Below are 19,953 nucleotides of genomic sequence, written 5' to 3'. Positions count from 1 at the left end.
AACAAAAACCTTTATTTTGGATACAGTTAATCGCAATGAAGTCTTCTTATCCTAGCACATGACTTGCGCAATGTATGATTAAAATGTGGAATTATATTTGATCATTCAGACTGAGACACTTTAGAGAAAATCTGATTTTATTCCTGTTCAAAACACCTGTGTTTAAAAAGAAAAAAAAATTATTGAGATTTTTGACATATTTTTACTGCCTGGTATGGTTTGCCAAAGTCTAACAGTTTTGTCTTCTATACCCTCTTCACAAATGAAATTCAAATCATGATAGTAACCATATAGCATATATATATATTTTTTTATCTTTAAATGAATGCTGCCAAGAACAAGTTTTAAACCTGTTTTCCACCACTTTCATCCTTGTAAGCCTGCCAATAAGCGTCATCATATAAAGTCGCAACTCCTACTCACAAGTGTTTTCAGTTGTAAAGTATGCAAGAATGATAAAGCACATTCATATTTGTTTGGAAAATATATTCAGCACATTGTTGTACCATTTTCTTTTTTAATTTAATGCCAAAGGCATGAAGAAAAGCATCTACATTAAAGTCTGTCCTTTGTTTATGGATGGAAAAATGAAAGTAAGCTGAAATGTTTGGTCTCACTGCTTGAAATGATTGTAGTCTAGGTGAATAGATGTCCTTGAAGCTCAAAGAAAGGTCTTGAAACAATGTGAGGAAGGTTTTTGTCGTTTTTCTCTAAAAGATGCCTGGCTTCAACTTAGTTGAGCAAATAGTTACTTCAATTCAAAAAATATCAGGGTTTTTGGCAGTACAATATAATATAATATAATATAATATAACATAATACCAAAGAAGAGACTTAACATCTAGGTTCAGTTCTGTAGATTTCGTATACAACTGGTTGCATATTCTGTTGACTTGATTCCTGGCCATGTGAAGGGCTTTACACTGCTTTTGGCTCACACACTGCAACAAATTTCCAGAAAATTATGGAGATATTCTTACTATTGATTGTATTAGTTTTCTGTAGTATCGTGGCTACGCTATTATGATGGGGGTTTTTTCTCCACTATTGTGCAATAGACGGGTGTATCATTCATAGAGCAGCTCTTTTCTTCTTTTTGTGAAAGGACCGCCATCTTTAAATTACTTCCTCTGAAGTTAAAAGGCTTTGCGGCTAATCAGCCTATTATTCTCCACTAATAGATGACCAGTAATTGCAACTAATAACTTATTACTCACCTATACAGATATTCTAATAGCATGTATTTAGGGAACAATTTCTTCAATAGAATGAGACCGAGAGAAAGGGAGAGGAAAAGAGTCTATTCAGTGTTCAGAAAAGAGGTGTAAAAAAGCCCTCTTACAAAAGGAGCTTAAAAGGCTACCTGTAGCATGTTCTTTCCCCCTTTACTAGGATTAATATGTAATCTCATTCACAGACACTGAAGCCCAGACGTCGTCTTCATCTCAAGATCAGACTCTGGGGCTTTGTTTGCTCTCCTCACATGAGGATGCTGGGAGGAATTAAACATGTGTGTTTGTAATGATAGGCAGTGAGGTGCCTATGGGCGTCATTCTTATCTATGTTTTTCAGGCCATGGATGCGAAAGGACATATGAGCTTCTTGTGCCCAGTTACATTGAGATACATTTATTGTATAATTGGTTTAAAAGCTCTTGCACAGTGTTGTCAAAGTGCTTTGATTCAATATGAAGTCAAAAGCTCCCAGATAACTTAAAAACGAAATTCAAGGAAAACAAGGCTTTTCAAAAAAGTGTGAAACTATGCTGTCTGCTAATTCGACCCACTGACCAGTGTCCATGGGATTTCAAAGGCGGCAAGACCAAAGGGCCATTGGCCTTTTCAAACCAGCAATAACAAACCCAGCACCAGACGTCCAATAAAGAGACTTCCACTTCATTTAAAGGTAATTAATATTCTCTGTCAGCCTGGCCGCTTTCTTTGGAGTGGCAGGTCCAGGCACGCCCCCCTGCACTGTAATGGAGTTGACTGGTTAACTTTGTGTTTGTGGCCTGTGTGCTGCTGCCCGGGTGAGTGCGCTCAAGCACAGCCTGACGGTCATCTTAGATCTGTGTGAATGGACCTGTCTCATAGCCCACTGCACTCCAATAGACCTCTCTGTCTCTCACTGTCTGCCTCTCTTTATTTCACTGTTTTCTTTTTTTTCTTTTTTCGACCTCTAATTTTTAGATGTGCTCTGTTCGCAATGCTTTTTTTTTTTTGTCTGAGAACCTTCAAAATCTTACATTTTACAAGTCGCCAAGAGAATGTTTAAGAATCCAAGCATTTTTAAAGCATTTAAACTTAAAATGAATGACATTACCAACATTAGGTGCTGACAATACATAAATTCATGGCAAGGAAATGACATTGACTCATTTGGGAGGAATTTATTTTTAAATGTGGGAATTAACCGATATTAATATTCCAGCCAATACTGATATATTAGTTCATTTCTAGATTTTAAGAAAGAGTGCATTTATTTGTAACGGCATTTTGCTTTCGTAGAATAATTTAAGATCTTGAGGAATGTGTAGAAAAAAAGTGGTTAGTTAAAAACTGAAATTGTTGCATTATACCGTTTCTCTCATTTTCCCCCCTATTTTACAGGAACCTGCCTTTCATTCTTAACTCAACTTGGTCATAGTATCATGGATGGTTTGAACCCATGTAGCTAGTCCTTCTAGAGCGGTTTTATTATCATGGTGTCCTAAGCAAGACATTTCTCACTAAGTTACTTTATGGGGATTACTGGTGCAAATAGTTTACAGGAATTAACTTTTAATGTGAAGTTCTTGTAGTGTACAATATCATACTGTCTAAATGTGAGTCTGCATTTATAGGTGCATTTCGTACTGAATGTTTGTCAGCATTCAGTTTCCTAAGCTAACTGTGTAGCAATAGTTTAATGGAAAGTGGGTGTTGTAATTGCTGGTACATCAGCAGCCTGGTTTGACTGCTTGTTTACTAGGCTGAAGATAATGAGGAAATCAATGGGGCACATTAAGCTCAGCTTTAGCAGTACTTGGACAGAAAGCATGGCCACAAGTAAACAAATGTCCATTAATCACTCTGGTCCCTATGCCTCCAGCTCAGTCCCTAAATGTGAGGAACATGGGCAGACCTAATACTTGCTCTTCTGGAAGCAGGTGATCAGGAATATTTGGTGCACATCTTCGAAAATTTACACTCAGAAAGGGTTCTTTAGGATCACCAAGAGACTGGGATGTCATGTCGTGTGTGTTTTTGTCAATTGCAATTAGCTGATTAAATCAAGATCAACCTTTGTCAGTGAAACTTGGTACTTTTGTTAGTAAGGAAAAATGTTTCAGTTTATATTGTGATATCCATCAGCCACCGGCGATGGACGATGGAATCATCTAACAGCCCAACCCTCGATCGGACAATCTTTTATGTTCCAAAGAACAAATCTGGAACAACATGAAAGTGAATAAATAAAGACAGAATTGTTTATTGGTGAACTATGTCTTTAACCATACACAGATATTTTGTGAGCGTTTTCTACCTGTTCTAGTTTCTTGGTGTAGCTGCTAGTGCATCATTAACTAAGCATCAGAAATCCCATCTTTTGTAACAGTTTCTCTTCGCTGTGACATATGCAGTGTGTCACACAATACCTGCTAGGGTTCCATGTTTGTGGTGGAGAAAACCCTCTCATTGTGGCCCACATCAAACAGGGGTTCAGGGGGAAGAGGCCAAAGCCTGACCTCATTTGCAGCTGAATGTGAGAGCTGGGTCTGTGAGAGGGAGCTGTGATTAGCATGCGTTTGTTTGTGGAGGCCTGAGAGAGAGGAGGAGAGGATACCAACAGAACACAGCTGGTGTGAACTGCACCCTCACCTGCAGGTACTGTGGGTCTTCATCTGAAGAACAGTGTGGTGTGTGGTAATGGTGTGAAGTCAGATCTCCGTGAATCAAAAATTTGGCTTTATTAATCGAAACTGTGGACCTGAAAATCACACTTTGTGTGAAAAGGGAGTTTCTCTGCCTCTGGTCTTCAATTCAACTGGAAACTGCAGCTATTAGTATGTATTTTGAGTTCTGTGTGAAATTTATGTAGGGGCACACATTTCCAATGAGTCTATGCTGCTTAAATGTAGCACACTAACAAAGAAAAAAAATCATGAAATGATTTTTCAATTTTATTTTTCAAAAAATCATTAAAAATTACATTGAACCAGGATTTTCATATGTAATGTAAAATAAAACATAATTTAAAAATAAAAACAAAGCACTTGAACTCTAATAATCAAACTATTTAATTTGTTTAGCTGCATGTTTGTGTTAAATTAAACAATATAAAATAAATTAACATGCAAATGTCTACTTCAATTATTATCATTAAATTTAAAATTCATCTCTCAACTGGAAAAACATTTTACTGTATTACTACTGTTCTACTGTTCAATAGTTTGAAGTTTTTTTGCAAGAAGTCTCTTCTGCATATCAAGGCTGCATTCATTTGATGAAAAGTACAGTAAAATTAATAACATTGTGAAATACTACTGGTAATGTAACATTTCAATAAGCTGCTGTAGGTTCAAGAAACATTTCTTATCAGTGTTGAATACTCTTGTGCTTCTGTACTTTTGTGAAATTAGTGATACATTTCTTCAGGATTCTTTGAATAGAAATTTAATTTGACATCTTTTGTGACATTACTGTCGTACAATGAAGCCAAAGCAAAGTAAATTTCCATTAAATACTTGAATAACTTTATTTGATAACCTGTTTGAAATCTTTGGTTCAGCCAGCCAGTCAGTGAGAGATTATTGTTAGAAAGGTTCTGCATGGAGCTGTGCCATGGTTCACTATGCATTATTGTTCTCAATAGGAAAGTCACAATTGACATGAAACCCTGATGCCTACATTGTAATACCACATCTGAAGGATTTCTTTCAATAACTAAGCCCTTTGTATATTTTTGCATTTGAACTGGGACCTCTATTGAAGGCCACCCTCTTAAAACTAAAGAGGACAGTGGTAACACTGTTCATCTCAAATATTTTGGTACAAGTCCAACTGATCAGGTGTTTTTTTATTTATTATTATTAAATGTGTGATGCTAAAATGATAAACACAGTAAACGTAGTAAACGCTGTTGTGTGAGCTCTGAACTAGGACTGAATGACATCTCTATTGGTGTGAATAGGGAGGAAGAGGTCTGTGACCTTGAAGGACAAAGGACTGTGGGTTATTGACCACTACCACTGAAACACAATGAGCCGTGGTTAATGGAGTAGTACAAGACGTCCAGAAAAGATGTGTTGTAGATTCATTTTGTGTGTGTGTGTGTGTATGTGTTTGTGTAGCCAAGCCAAGTTAAATCCTTCATGTCCTTGTCCTTCTCGTGGATGTTGTGACCAGCTGTGCGTGTGCTCTACCTGTGTTGGCCCTCTGGTTTTACCTGCTCCAGGAACACAGACTATCAACTTCAACCTCAGAGAGCTGTCACATCCACTTTCAGTAACACACCCACAACAAACTATCCCCTCAGCTCAAAGGAGATGTCAGGAGAGAGGAACATTTGGCTTGCTATTCTGACATGGCTCATTTTTCCAAAACCATTCCGTCTTTCAGATGAGACATTAAACTGAGGTCCTGACTCTCTACAGTCATTAAAAATCCCAGGACTTCCTTCAAAAAGAGAAGTAGCGTAACCCCGACATCCTCGCCAAATTCACCCATTGGCCTAAGCCCATCATGTCCTCCTAACCATCCCCATAATCTGACTGGCTTCATCACTCCACCAATAAGCTGGTGTGTGTGGGCGTTCTGCCACAATATGGCTGCCATCACATCATCCAGGTGGATGCTGCAAACTGGTCGGGATTTGAAGAGATTCCCCCTTCTATGTAAAGTGCTGTGAGTGTCCAGAAGCATGAGCATGAGAAGTCAATGGAAAGTCCCTGCAATTCACAGAAACAAATGTGTGTATGTGTGTTCTGTAGAAGAAAGTAAGTTTCGCAGGTTTGGAACAATATAATGGTAAGTAAATTGTGAAAGTCTGCATGTTTGGATGAACTGTCCCTTTAAATAATAAATGTTGACCCTCTACATCTCAGTTTAATTTGTTTTAGAAAATTGCACAAGGCAAAGCCGGTCGGTGTTCTTTATATGTGTGTGTGTAAGGAGGTGTATAGATACACAAAATGAGTTAAACAAGATGTATTTGAAGTAACGTTTATCTGCTCTCATGTCATCCAAACATGCCATCAGTTCAGCTACAGTACAACATCTGCAACTCCTCAGCCATCTCTGTCCTAACTGGCACTGAATGGCTTTACCCATTACTCCTTTAAGGGAGCTTATTCTTATCCTGATTGGCACTGACATCCCTGTTGCCTTAGAAACGACTGGACGTCTGATCCCAAACAAACATCCTCAGCGTCCCTGCACATCACACACACAAAGCTTGCCATGCCCGGAACCCCGCAGATTATTCACCGGCACACAGACTCTTTTGCTGAAAAAGCCACGCAACCAGACAAAAGCCTCAGAAACCTGACCAAGGCTCTGTGCTCTTGAGCTCCTCAATGTCTCGTTGCACTTTTTCTTCAATTACTTTTCTACATTGTCAGGCTTGAAAAGGGCCATGTGTTTACTCCACACAGAGTAAAATGCAAAATATATAACTCTTTTCTCTTTTAGTTTTAGGCTTAAGGATGTCTCTTAAGCATAACCATTGTTTTTGTAATCGAGACTGTTGGAGTATTGTTTTCAAAGCAATAGAGAGCCTTGTGTGGCTATGTTAAATGGCGTTAATTCAATGAGTACATTTGCTTGATTGGTGCTTGTAGAAACAGGTGTACAGTATTGTTCAAAATAATAGCAGTACAATGTGACTAACCAGAATAATCAAGGTTTTTAGTATATTTTTTATTGCTACGTGGCAAACAAGTTACCAGTAGGTTCAGTAGATTGTCAGAAAACAAACAAGACCCAGCATTCATGATATGCACGCTCTTAAGGCTGTGCAATTGGGCAATTAGTTGAAAGGGGTGTGTTCAAAAAAATAGCAGTGTCTACCTTTGACTGTACAAACTCAAAACTATTTTGTACAAACATTTTTTTTTCTGGGATTTAGCAATCCTGTGAATCACTAAACTAATATTTAGTTGTATGACCACAGTTTTTTAAAACTGCTTGACATCTGTGTGGCATGGAGTCAACCAACTTGTGGCACCTCTCAGCTGTTATTCCACTCCATGATTCTTTAACAACATTCCACAATTCATTCACATTTCTTGGTTTTGCTTCAGAAACAGCATTTTTGATATCACCCCACAAGTTTTCAATTGGATTAAGGTCTGGAGATTGGGCTGACCACTCCATAACATTAATTTTGTTGGTTTGGAACCAAGACTTTGCCCGTTTACTAGTGTGTTTTGGGTCATTGTCTTGTTGAAACAACCATTTCAAGGGCATGTCCTCTTCAGCATAGGGCAACATGACCTCTTCAAGTATTTTAACATATGCAAACTGATCCATGATCCCTGGTATGCGATAAATAGGCCCAACACCATAGTAGGAGAAACATGCCCATATCATGATGCTTGCACCTCCATGCTTCACTGTCTTCACTGTGTACTGTGGCTTGAATTCAGAGTTTGGGGGTCGTCTCACAAACTGCCTGTGGCCCTTGGACCCAAAAAGAACAATTTTACTCTCATCAGTCCACAAAATGTTCCTCCATTTCTCTTTAGGCCAGTTGATGTGTTCTTTGGCAAATTGTAACCTCTTCTGCACATGCCTTTTTTTTAACAGAGGGACTTTGCGGGGGATTCTTGAAAATAGATTAGCTTCACACAGACGTCTTCTAACTGTCACAGTACTTACAGGTAACTCCAGACTGTCTTTGATCATCCTGGAGGTGATCATTGGCTGAGCCTTTGCCATTCTGGTTATTCTTCTATCCATTTTGATGGTTGTCTTCCGTTTTCTTCCACGTCTCTCTGGTTTTGCTCTCCATTTTAAGGCATTGGAGATCATTTTAGCTGAACAGCCTATCATTTTTTGCACCTCTTTATAGGTTTTCCCCTCTCTAATCAACTTTTTAATCAAAGTACGCTGTTCTTCTGAACAATGTCTTGAACGACCCATTTTCCTCAGCTTTCAAATGCATGTTCAACAAGTGTTGGCTTCATCCTTAAATAGGGGCCACCTGATTCACACCTGTTTCTTCACAAAATTGATGACCTCAGTGATTGAATGCCACACTGCTATTTTTTTGAACACACCCCTTTCAACTAATTCAACTAATTGCCCAATTGCACAGCCTTAAGAGCGTGCATATCATGAATGCTGGGTCTCATTTGTTTTCTGAGAATCTACTGAACCTACTGGTAACTTGTTTGCCACGTTGCAATAAAAAAATATACGAAAAACCTTGATTATTCTGGTTAGTCACATTGTACTGCTATTATTTTGAACAATACTGTATATACAGTAAATTTGTGGTAAATGCAGTGAACCTGCTTGTTTTCCTTCTTTGCATCTTACTGCTCTTCAAACACACACTGTACATTGGCTTGACGTTTTTCACATTTCCAGGTTTCTCAGCAGCAGAAGTCATCATAGTTGGGTTAACATGAAGAGCAGTGAATGGGAGAGTACCACAAATATATTCCCATTTGCTCAAATAGCAAAAGGAAAACTCAATGATAGTGTTTTCATGACATTCAATAAAGGGGAAAAAATTGATAAAGACCCATAACGGCAGTCAGAAGAGAGAACGGTGTCAAATTTACCATCCCTCCCATAGACGCTGCATTAGAAACACCCTCGCATTTTTATGCAAATCAGTGTTAATTTCGTTAACGAAGACAACGACGAAAAATATTTGTTAACTAAAAATATTTTCTGTGACTAAGACGAGGCTTTGACAAGCTAAAAATAATATCTGATGACGAAATTATGATTCGAGAACCGAGTTCGATTTGGTGAACTGGTTCAAAAAGATCCGGTTACATCGAATGATTCGTTCGCGAACCAGATATCACAAACTGCTTTGTTTTGAACTCTCTCACAACAGACACAGAGAAGAGAAGATAAGACAATGCTGAATAATAATAATCATAGTTTTTGCTATTTTTGGACCAAAATGTATTTTCGATGCTTCAAAAAATTCTAACGGACCCTCTGATGTCACATGGAATACTTTGATGATGTTTTTCTTACCTTTCTGGACATGGACAGTATACCGTACACACAGCTTCAATGGAGGGACTGAGAGCTCTCTGACTAAATCTAAAATATCTTAAACTGTGTTCCGAAGATAAACTGAGGTCTCACATTTTTGGAACGACATGAGGGTGAGTTATTAATTACATAATTTAGTTTTTGGGTGAACTATCCCTTTAAGTCTGATGTCACGTGTCACCGCTTCCATGTCCAAACGCTTTATCAGATACAATGAGAAAACAACAAAAGGTGCTAATATAAACTAACAATGTGATATAATACTAGCGAAAAAGTTATAATATAATCTTAACCTTTAACTCCATACCGAAGTCCCAGATAGCCAGATATTGAAAATATAAAATATATATATATATATATATATATATATATATATATATATATATATATATATATATATATATATATATAATTTGTGTTTGAGATGCTGTGAGCATGGAGACTGTAGTGTACACCGAAAGTTTTAAAGCGTTTAGCTTAAATGATTATTATGAATAAACAGCGCTCATAAATGGCTGCTGAGGTCATATTCTCTTGTGAAGCGAGTTGAGGCTTGGACCCAGTGTTGCCCAATTCTGACCCCCTGCCAAATTATTACCCTCCATATTATTGGTAGGTTTAGGAGTAGGTTTGGGGGAGGGGTTAGGATTAGGGGTGGGGTTAGGATTAGGCAATCAGGTAGCAATTTGAATGAGGGGGGTAATAATTTGGCAGGGGGTCAGAATTGGGCACAACACCGGAAACAGCGCATGCGAACTAGCGATCTGAAACAATGGTCTTAGCATCCGAAGAGGTAGGGATAAGGTAACCAGACGTCCCGTTTTTCCCGGGAGTCACAATTCGTTGTTGATTAATTTAAAGTTAGTGAAGGCAAAATCACGCTGATAGAAGTGCTCACTCTCACATATATATGTTGCTCCTTTTTCAATTCTGTTAAATGGATACTTTCACCCAAAAATGAAAATTGTCATAATTTATTCAAGATTTTCCAAATTCAGTCATTGATTCAAATTTCTCATAAGCTTAATTGATTTGGTCTAAAGAGAGAAGAATTCATGATTATTTTAATTTGAAAACTACATATAGAATAGCACCAAAATAAATTTTGGTGACTACAGTTTGGCTAAAACTATTGACTAAAAGTAATGACTAAAAGTTGACAAAAATGCAATGATTTTTCTTCCACTAAAACTATGAAAGACTCAAATGACTAAAATGACTATTAAGACTATTAAGCATTTTCGTCTCAAGACTAAGACTAAATAAAAAAAACTGATGCAAATGTGATATAATACAAAGAACAGTGTAATAAATGTACATACATTTGAAAAAATATATACAAATATGCAAAACTTTCGAGGATTTACGATGCTGATTACCGTAAACATGTCATCACAGCCTTGTGAAAAGGGTCCATGTCATAGTAGAGTAACTGTATAATAGCCATGAACAGTATTTATTTGGTGCTCTTTATATGATTAAGAATAATGTTTTTACATTGCATCGTAAGTGCACTGATGAAGTGAACATGTGGAAAGTGTGTTGAATAGAAATCGCAGCATGTAGTCTTGTTTCAAAAGTGGTTACAGATGAGACGTTAACCTGATTCACAGCTCAATGAGCATAAAGCCTACAAGGCATCTCATCCTTCACCCACTTTGACCTGTGTGTGTATGTGTATGCATGATAAAGAATTATGTTTGTAATTCTTCAGTAATGGTAGGGTTGGTTTCTAACTGATTACCTGTCTTAGCAGTCACTTGTATCTGTCTAGTGCTGCAACCCTGCACAGAGATTTCAAAATATGGTGGGTCAAAAAGGGTGAAGGATGAGATGCCTTGTTGGCTTTCTGTGCTTTAACATTTGTGTGTCTCCCCTTTACCTGTCAACACATTTTCTATACTTCTATGTGTTCCACGGCTAACCAGTCTTTAACAAACTCCTACAAATCCAATAGATGTGTGGTGGATGGGTGCCGAGGTGCAGATGAAAGAAATGGAATCATTCTGCGGTCCTGTTCCTTGACCCAGCTGTCAAGGACTGCAATACATCTTTTTTCCTGTTTGTATGCATTTTTGGTTTTGTATATTTATTATTGCAATGTTCAAAATAGAATCCAGCACTTTTCTGTACAAGCTGTACTTTTAAAATGATGGTGCTTTTGCTGAAGTAACAAAATCAGTGTCCATTTTGTAAATTAAACCCTCATATGATTTTAATGGGTTAGTTAAAGGGATCCACTTACATTATAATACTGACAGACTGCAACGGTTTCAGTTAAAAATCTCAGTTTGTGTTCTGCTGATGAAACAGTCACCTACATCTTGGATGCCCTTGGGGGTAAAGAAATAAACATCAAATTTTCATTTTTGAGTGAACTATCCCTCTAACCCACTGTTCACAACAAAATAAGGGGGCCTCTGTAAAGTGATGCAAACAGTCCAGAGAGCTTCTGGGATTCACAATATTGTCCATTTCAAGTAAACAGGCATTTGTTGAGAATCTCTCATGAACATGCATCAGAGAGCTACTTGCTATGTGCAGATATGATTAAAAGATGAATATGCAACAAAACTACAGAATGTCACATTTTATTATTAGGTATTTTAGGTATTTTCTTGAATATTGGTAGCCAAGATGATTTTGTAACCTTCCAAATTCACTCTGCTACTGCCATCATAAATTAAGTCATCATTAAAATGAACAGGTCCTGTTCTAGAGACAGCCATGCATGCCCATGCCATGACACCACCTCCACCAGGCTTTACAGATGAGGTTGTATTTTGCAGTTCCCTTTTTTCTCTACACTTTTGCTTTCCAAACACTTAGATAAAAGTTAATCTTTGTCTCATCGATCCATCAACTCAGTTCCATAACTCTACTGGCTCACATTTGTGAAGAACCTTGCCTTTCTGTTTTTGGTGCTGATCAGAGGTTTGCATCTTGCTGAGTAGCTTCTGTAATTCTGTGTCAAATTCTCCTGCGAACTTCACTGTACATTGACAGAGCATCACCCCAGCTTTCTGGAGGTTGTTGATGATCTTACAGACATGTATTGTAGGGTTCTTTTCTTTTTTATGATTTGTATGTCATCAACTGCTGTTGTTTTTCTCAACCGATCAGGTCATCGTTGGCTGCTGATGCTGGTTGCTGATTTCCAAACTCTTGATTTCTCCATGCCCTTTGTTTTTCCTATAGTTCTAATTGACTCCCTCTTTTCTTTTAGCATCCAAATTGCTTGCTTTTCTTTCAGAGTTGACTTCCTCGTCTTCATCCTGGTTTGTGTTTGTCATCATCGAATCAAGACTTAGAATGCAGACATCAGATATGCTCACATCAGATAGGAAGATGAAACTCTAAAAGTGCTGATCTTCTTAGCTGGTAAAATATATTTGTGTTGAATCACTTTGTAGTTTGTAGTTTTGTCTCATATTCATCTTTTAATCATATTTACAGATTTCTTGACTCCACAGCAAACAGAACAATTTTGTCTTTACTGTTCCAGTACTTGTGGAGGGCACTGTATATAACACACAAACAAATACTAATGCATTGAATGAAAAAAGTATTTATTTATTGTGGTGTTGTCATTACTTCTATCCTCTATTTTTATTCCCAGATGTAACGTTGGTATTAATAAGTGTGTAATATATGTGGGAAAGCATTCCCAAACTTCTCTGATTCTCAGACTGTGTGAAAAGTCAACAGACTCTTTATCAATCCCTTTTTCTGGTGTCAGTACTAATCAACGGCACTAATGGATTTGAGCGCTGGTGGGGGTGGGGGGCACCAGGGGAGGGGATGAGCAGGTTATCTCTGGCCCTGATCCAAGATCTTTCATATTAGCAGTGAATGAACAGTGAACAAGTAAACAAATAAAGAGGGGAAAAACACAATTGTATAAATTCATAAATCTGTAATTAAACAGACTTTCATTTATCCAGAAGTAAGAACTACACAAGCCCTATCCTCTTTTTTTTCATCCACAATAGCAAATGAAATCAGTCATGGTCGGATGCTGATGCCATAACTTACAGGCTGTTGTTCTTGTGTTGTCAGTTCTTTGAAGACACAGAGGCAATGACTAGTAAGAGCCCAGGCTATGAAACAGAAAGTCATACATGTTTGTGCCACTGTGTGAGGAATGCCCAGGCGTTGCCACAGAGGAGAAGAAGAATGCACCATATCAAGGACACAGCAATGTGGGAAAGGACAGAGAAAGAAATAAAGCAAAGGATTCTGTGTGGGGAGAGACTTCTGTTACAGCTGTGCACAAAATCCACATCCCCCAATATTAATGGTAAATTTCTATAACTTAAGTGTGGATGTTTGGATGTGTTCCTTATTTGGAAGACCTAATTTTATTCAGTCAAGGTGTAATTGTTGATTTGCAGTGTATATATATATATTTTAATATTTAATGTGTTAAAGGGAGACAAAGAGAATTAATTTAAGTAGAAGGCCTAGGAAGCGGATAGATGAAGAATGTAGTTAACAGGTTTTATTCATACCAAATATTTTTTTATGACGTTAAGTAATATCTCATTAATAATGAAATAATTTTTAAAAGTTAGATCATAAAAAGATAAAGAGCTCTATCCGATTTTTACACTGTAAGAACTGTAGATTAAATTGAGTTGCTGAAAAGCATTAACCGCTATAGGTAATTGTAATAATCTAAATTGCTGTCTGAGAAAGAGAACAATTAACTGTAAGTAAATCCAGGAATCCTTTTCTGGATGTCTTCTCTATTGATAAAAATCTTAAAGGCAGACGGTAATGTTTCGCGTCAAGTGCGCATCAGTCTAACCTTGACCATTTTATGCCTTCCACCTTTTAATTTATATTTAATCTTAAAATATAATGAAGCACATCTTCAAAGTATTATGGGGTGTTTTGGTCAGCAATTATTAATTCCTGCCATACCGTAAGTTATTTTCAGGGAGCTTGAAGCCACAGAAAAATGCTCAGCCGTAGATATCCTCCAGTTAAAAAAAATATATGAAACCCTCAAACCCTTGATCAAACCCTTTTCAATATTGTCCCCATTTTATTCAAAACAGACAGTGAAAATGTTTTCGTTTGTTTGGGGGAAAATATATAAAATCAAGTAACATTATCTTAATAATAAACGATACAACTCTTATCACTCAACAATAAGGAACGTCATGATATTCACTTTTTATTTTTTATTTTCTTTTATTTATTGTTTTTTTATACAAATGCTTTACGACTAAATAGACATGCCAGTATTTCTTTTAAACATCAGTTTTATTTGTATTGGTAGGTGCCGGTTGTTATGCAAAGATCTTTTTTTTTTTTTTTTTTTTTTTTTTTTTTTTTACAGAATGTATTAAATGCTTTTGGTAATAAAAGTGCTATTCTGATTTAAACGGTCAGATCATTTTAACAACAAAATAACGCAAACTCGTTTTATGGCATTAACCCGTCTTTATAAAGTGCTGCTCCATTGGGGGTGCCGAGATGTCCTCAATACCAATAAGCATGTTATTAGATTAACTTGATGAGTGACTCCTTCACAAAATTATTATAGAGGAACATTTGCTTCCACAAGGTTTTCTGATTTTATAAAATAAACAAACAAATTCATAACTAATTTATGTACATGCATAATTTAGCTACTTAAGAGCAAAGTCCATTTCAACGTGTCCAGAAATTAGTCCATTAATCATTGTGTTTACTCGATTCCTGGTCGCTCTGGTCATCTGTGAAGCAAACGTCGACGTCGCTGTCGTTGTCGCTTTTTTGTTCGCCATCCTCGAACATGCCTTCGATTTTGTCATCGGATTTTTTTATGCTTTGGCCTGGATGCCTCGATTTGACGTGCCTCTCCAAATCTCGCCTGCGCACGAGCACCTTCCCGCAAAACTCGCACCTGTAGGGCGTATTTCCCTCCGCGTGCAGTCTGATGTGTTTGTTGAGATTGCTGGGATCGCCAAAGGGCCTAAAACACACTTTACATTTGAGTGGTTTGTAGCCTGTATGAGTCCTCATGTGGATCTTCAGCCCGTATTTTCGAGAGTACAATTTGCCACAGTAAAGACACAAATGTCCCTTTTTTGGCTTGCCCGAGTTGGGGTTAGATGCGGGCAGAGACTCCAGTCGTGAACGGTTCTTCTCTACGGCGATTTCAGACAGCTGTTGCGTGTGCATCGCTATCTCCCTGTCGATGTTCGTAATCGCGTTTAGATCTGGATTCAGAGCTGGTGCGCCAAAGTAGTCTGGGTATTTAAGCAGGTTGCCAAAGTGAAATTTAAGAGGGTAGTATGGGGAGCTATAAAGGATCTCCCCATTGTAAACCGTGAATGGCATTAGGGGTATATTGCAGTCCCCATTGTAGGATTTCCCCCCATCAAACTGTGGCAAGGAGAACCTCTCGAAGTGAAACCCGGCCGGTAGCTGGGAGTAACGCGGGGGGGACAGGGCAGAGTGCATGCGGCTGTCAACGTGCTTGAAAGCGGAGTTTTCCTCAAAATGTGGCAGAAGAGGAAAGCCACGGATGCTGTTTGCGCAAGGGATCGCGGGAGGTGTGCTGTCCATGAGGTGCGAGCATTTTGACGGGTGAACGTTAGGTAGAACGTTGTTCCCCAGTAGTTTGCTAAACCCGACACTGTTTGGTTTCCCATTAGGCTCGTCTCTCGCGACCTCGGCCCGGGAGATCTTCGAAAGTCCCATTGGTTTGAAAGCAGAGCGCACGCCTGGATGGAAACCCATGCTGTGGAGCACAGAAGATGTCCCGCCGAGGCCCAGGATGTGTCCGGGGTTTCTGGAGGAGGTCACGCTCATGTCAAGGGCTCTGTCCTGATCCTCTGCGCTCAGTTTTTTCGATAGTCCCGCTTTATTGGCGAACGGTGAGGTGGACGCGACCCGTTTCACCGCGTCTGGCATAAAGGTGTTTTGGCTGTTCCGTGGAGAGGAGGACGTATTTGGGATGTCCCCTGATTTCGGAGATCTGTTAAAGCTGTCTGTGCCTCTAGCTTGCTCGTTGTTTACCAAACTTCTGCTGTTGCTTAACGCACAGTGGAAATGCACATGGGCTTTCAGGGTGTTCGGGTATTTGAATATTCTCCAGCAGTACCAGCAAATATAGCGCTCCTCACCTGAGAAAAATAAAAATAAAATATTAATTAATAAAACTGAGAAGCAATTAAATTGCGTTGCTTTGTGTAGAAAAGTGTTTTCCAATTTTACACTGAAAAGCTTTTTTTTAGTTCAACACAAATAAAAATCTAGTACTGCGTCATAAAGATGTTTTTAATGCACACGGGGAACTCAAGAACACGTATAAAATTCATCATTGATCAGAAATGGTTCTGTACGAAATCTGATAACCTTCCATTTTAAAGCCCGCCGTCGTGATTTTTTATCACCTCGCCTTTGTCACGTTGGCATGACACCAGTTGGGCAGTCTGGGGTCAATGATATAGATGTAATGATTTTGTAATCTGCAAAACCCCGTTGTTTATTGTCACCATCAAATGAGCAAGCTCCGGTCCAATCTGGGGCTTACAAGCCAATGCATTGAATAGAGACTTTCTCTGTGTGTTTTCCCGTGGAATTGACGGCAGCTGCTGCTTGAAATCGCTAGTCGCATAAGACAATGAGGCTGGCCCATCTGTTGACGCAGGAGAATAGGACGCGTATGTCAAGGAGCGCACCGTGTATTGGCCGGAGAGGAGCGCTCACAGTAAAGCGTCGCAAATCAGAGCAATATACATCCCACATAAAAGTTTGCATTCACAAGCCAACAATACCTTACGCAGCCAGCTAATTTACCGTAGAGCACCTTTTTGAATTTATATGCTTTTGAATAAATTAATATTAATGACTAGATGACATTTGTTAACCTCTTCCCCCAGCTAAACTACAACGCGCATCAGCCCATGAGAGGACATCCAGGACTTTATTAGAGAATAAAACGAATTAGGAGAGAGGTGATGCAGCCATAGTGCCAATCATGATCAAGCATTATTATATAGCAAATACAGTAGCTAGCAGTAGATACATGTGTATGCAGCTCAATAATTCTCAACCAATCAATAAGAGTTACTGCCCCAGACAACATATCTTTCGATTTACTAACTAAACACGGATAATCTGACAGCATTCTCAGATAAACCTATTAAATCGGATTAGATTCTGCTGGTGGTGGCGTTACTTGAATCCGTTTGTTGCTCTTCATAACGTGCTTTCTATCATTTCATAAAATGTTATATTTAGGAATTCCTCTGCGCTTTATTTAATGACAACAAAATTGCCAGATTTACGTATGGACAAAAATAAATAAAAACAAACATTTTCATTTCAAAACAATTTCATAATGTAAATTACTATACAATTTGTATTTCTGAGCTTTATTAAAAAGTGAAGTGTATTTTCTACTCCCTATAAAAATTTTAATTTTAAAATAAACAATATTATTTTATTATACCTTTTTCGTCATGTGTTGGAGTTGCAGTCGTAGGAATGTCAAACCATTGCGCCAGTGCACTGGAATACCAAACACTCAGTTCTTCTCCAGCCTGTATTTCTCTCAGAACACGGTAGAATATCTTTTGAAAAGAAGTAAAATTATTAGAAATTGTCTGGGTTTTTTTCTGTTTTTTTTTGTGTGTGTGTTTTTTTTTTATTATTTATTTTTTTGTTTAGCTCACCTGTCCTCCAGGTAAATCCGAGACTGCCTCGAGGTTCTGTTCTTGACTGTTCCTGGCTGCGCGTATTAAACCGATCCAATCTGGAACTGCACTGCCAGACTCATCCACGAATTCTCCCCTCACCAAACGAATCTGCAAAAACAGATTTTTATCATGAATAACGTGTTTTAATGTTGCTTACTTGCCTTATATCTAAAACAGTCCAAATGACCCATGAAATTGAAATATATATTTTTTTACCACGTTTGCCTCCTTAAAATCTGTTGGAAATATTTTGCATATTTAACATTTATTTTATTTGAAATGCTACTCATTTCAGATTTTCTTTTGTTGTCTTTTTTATTTTTCTCTTTCTCAGACATTATTAATTACAACACCCCAAGGTATTTCAAACAAAAGAGCGTTAATATCATTTATTCGGTCTATTAGACAATGGCGATAATTTTCAAGGAACGGACCACATAATTGAGTTGATATGAGAAACGAATTTGAAGAGTGTCAAAGCATTTCTATTCTGTTCAAACAAATTAAAGATTAAAGCGTGACATTTGACACAGAGATTGCACCTGATGATCGCCCATGGCCCTCGGCGTTGCATTTACGCGCATCAATCACAGAAGCAGACAGCGTAAAGAGCTCCAGTCTATTTACAACTTATTTAGGAAAGTAAATGCCATTTACATGTGACGCCTTTTACGACCCTTAGATTTACGAATATTCCACATATTATTAGACTTGTAGAATAAAATAATTAAAAAATCTTTATAATTTTAATGTAATATTTTTAGTTCATTTGACTTCATCTGTATTTAATAGAATTACGATTGCTATTTTTGTTCATATTTAACATTGTTTCCAGTTAAATGTAAGCAGTATTTTATGTAATCATTTGTTTATCTTTTAGATTACTGTTTTCTTAAAAAAATGAAATGATGGGAATAAGCAGCTCTCAAGGCTTTGAAATTTAAAGGGAGAGAGGGCATGAAATCTCGCGCAGAAACTCAGGTCACCCTATTAACGCGGTTAAGTGAAAGGCATAGAATGACATGTTGTCCTGCTAATATAACTCAATTATTTCCAAACTGACAGCACAAACCAATTAATACGAGGATGCTTTATAAAGAGTGACAGGTCTGCATCGAGTAAAGTAAGATAATTTACTTTAACTTTTTTTACTAGTTTTTAGCTGCATGTTTGTTTTTTAAATGGAAACAATGGTATTGTTATTAATATAATAATAATAGTAATAATATGTTAATAATAATATTGCTGTAATTTAAAAATACAATAATAGTTATTATTAACGATTATTATTTTATACTTGTAGGCCTATGTAGTTGTCATTAAGCAGTTTAAATAAAAAAAAGCTGCAGAAAAAATACAAACGTAAAGATATATTTGCATGCATGATCTAGCCTATTTTTATTTATTTTATTATTTATTATTTTGCATGCTGTTTAAAATGTGTCGAATGCTTTATCTATTTGCAATGGGAAATTTAAATATTTCACATTTCTCTCAAAGTACATTTTCAATAATAATAAGAGTAATAATAATAAAAGTTTCAAAAGCGATAATAAAAAGTTGAACACTTTGGTCAAAAACAAAAAGGAAAAAAGAAAACTAACTCACCTTCTTTTTCACTCCAAGTTCCTTGCGGTCCGAAACATACTTCCCCAGTTTGAAGATACCCGGGACCGGTCCTATCCGAAGCCCGGCTGGGATGCTGCAGTCGGCGAACACACTGATAGTGGGTGTCCGAGTCGCTTGCATGGCTGACTCTGTGTGGGGCTGCGCTAACCGAAACAGGAAGACCAAGCAGGCACTGATTAAGATGAGAGAGTCTGAGATGAGGACAGACTAATATCCGCCCGCCAAGTGACGCGGTGGCGTGTGTGATCCGGCTTTTCTTATGTCCAGGTCAGGTACCCCTCGGCACATTAATGCGCAAGGGCGAGCAGCGCGCTATGAGAGAGTTGCGCTCTTTTAGCAGCTGTAGAACCCTCCGAAATGGTCACATGGAGACTTTCCCTCACCCTCACGCATAATGAACCGCT

The 19,953-nt window shown here is 37.8% G+C and overlaps 1 protein-coding gene across 1 annotated transcript; it reads right to left on the bottom strand.

The window, feature by feature from the left end:
• Positions 1–13,141: 13,141 nt before the first annotated feature.
• LOC127974568 (PR domain zinc finger protein 13-like) lies at positions 13,142–19,953 on the bottom strand. Its single transcript, XM_052577923.1, has 4 exons — positions 19,529–19,953; positions 17,897–18,028; positions 17,674–17,794; positions 13,142–16,342 (listed from the first exon to the last, which is right to left on the bottom strand). Exons 1-4 carry the CDS (start codon positions 19,667–19,669, stop codon positions 14,907–14,909), a joined length of 1,830 nt encoding a protein of 609 aa, XP_052433883.1. The 5' UTR covers positions 19,670–19,953; the 3' UTR covers positions 13,142–14,906.

This window comes from Carassius gibelio, chromosome B16 (genome assembly GCF_023724105.1).
Source record: "Carassius gibelio isolate Cgi1373 ecotype wild population from Czech Republic chromosome B16, carGib1.2-hapl.c, whole genome shotgun sequence".
NCBI lineage: Eukaryota > Metazoa > Chordata > Actinopteri > Cypriniformes > Cyprinidae > Carassius > Carassius gibelio.
Note: the sequence above shows the minus strand (reverse complement) of the source record. Positions and strands in the feature narration are given on the sequence as shown.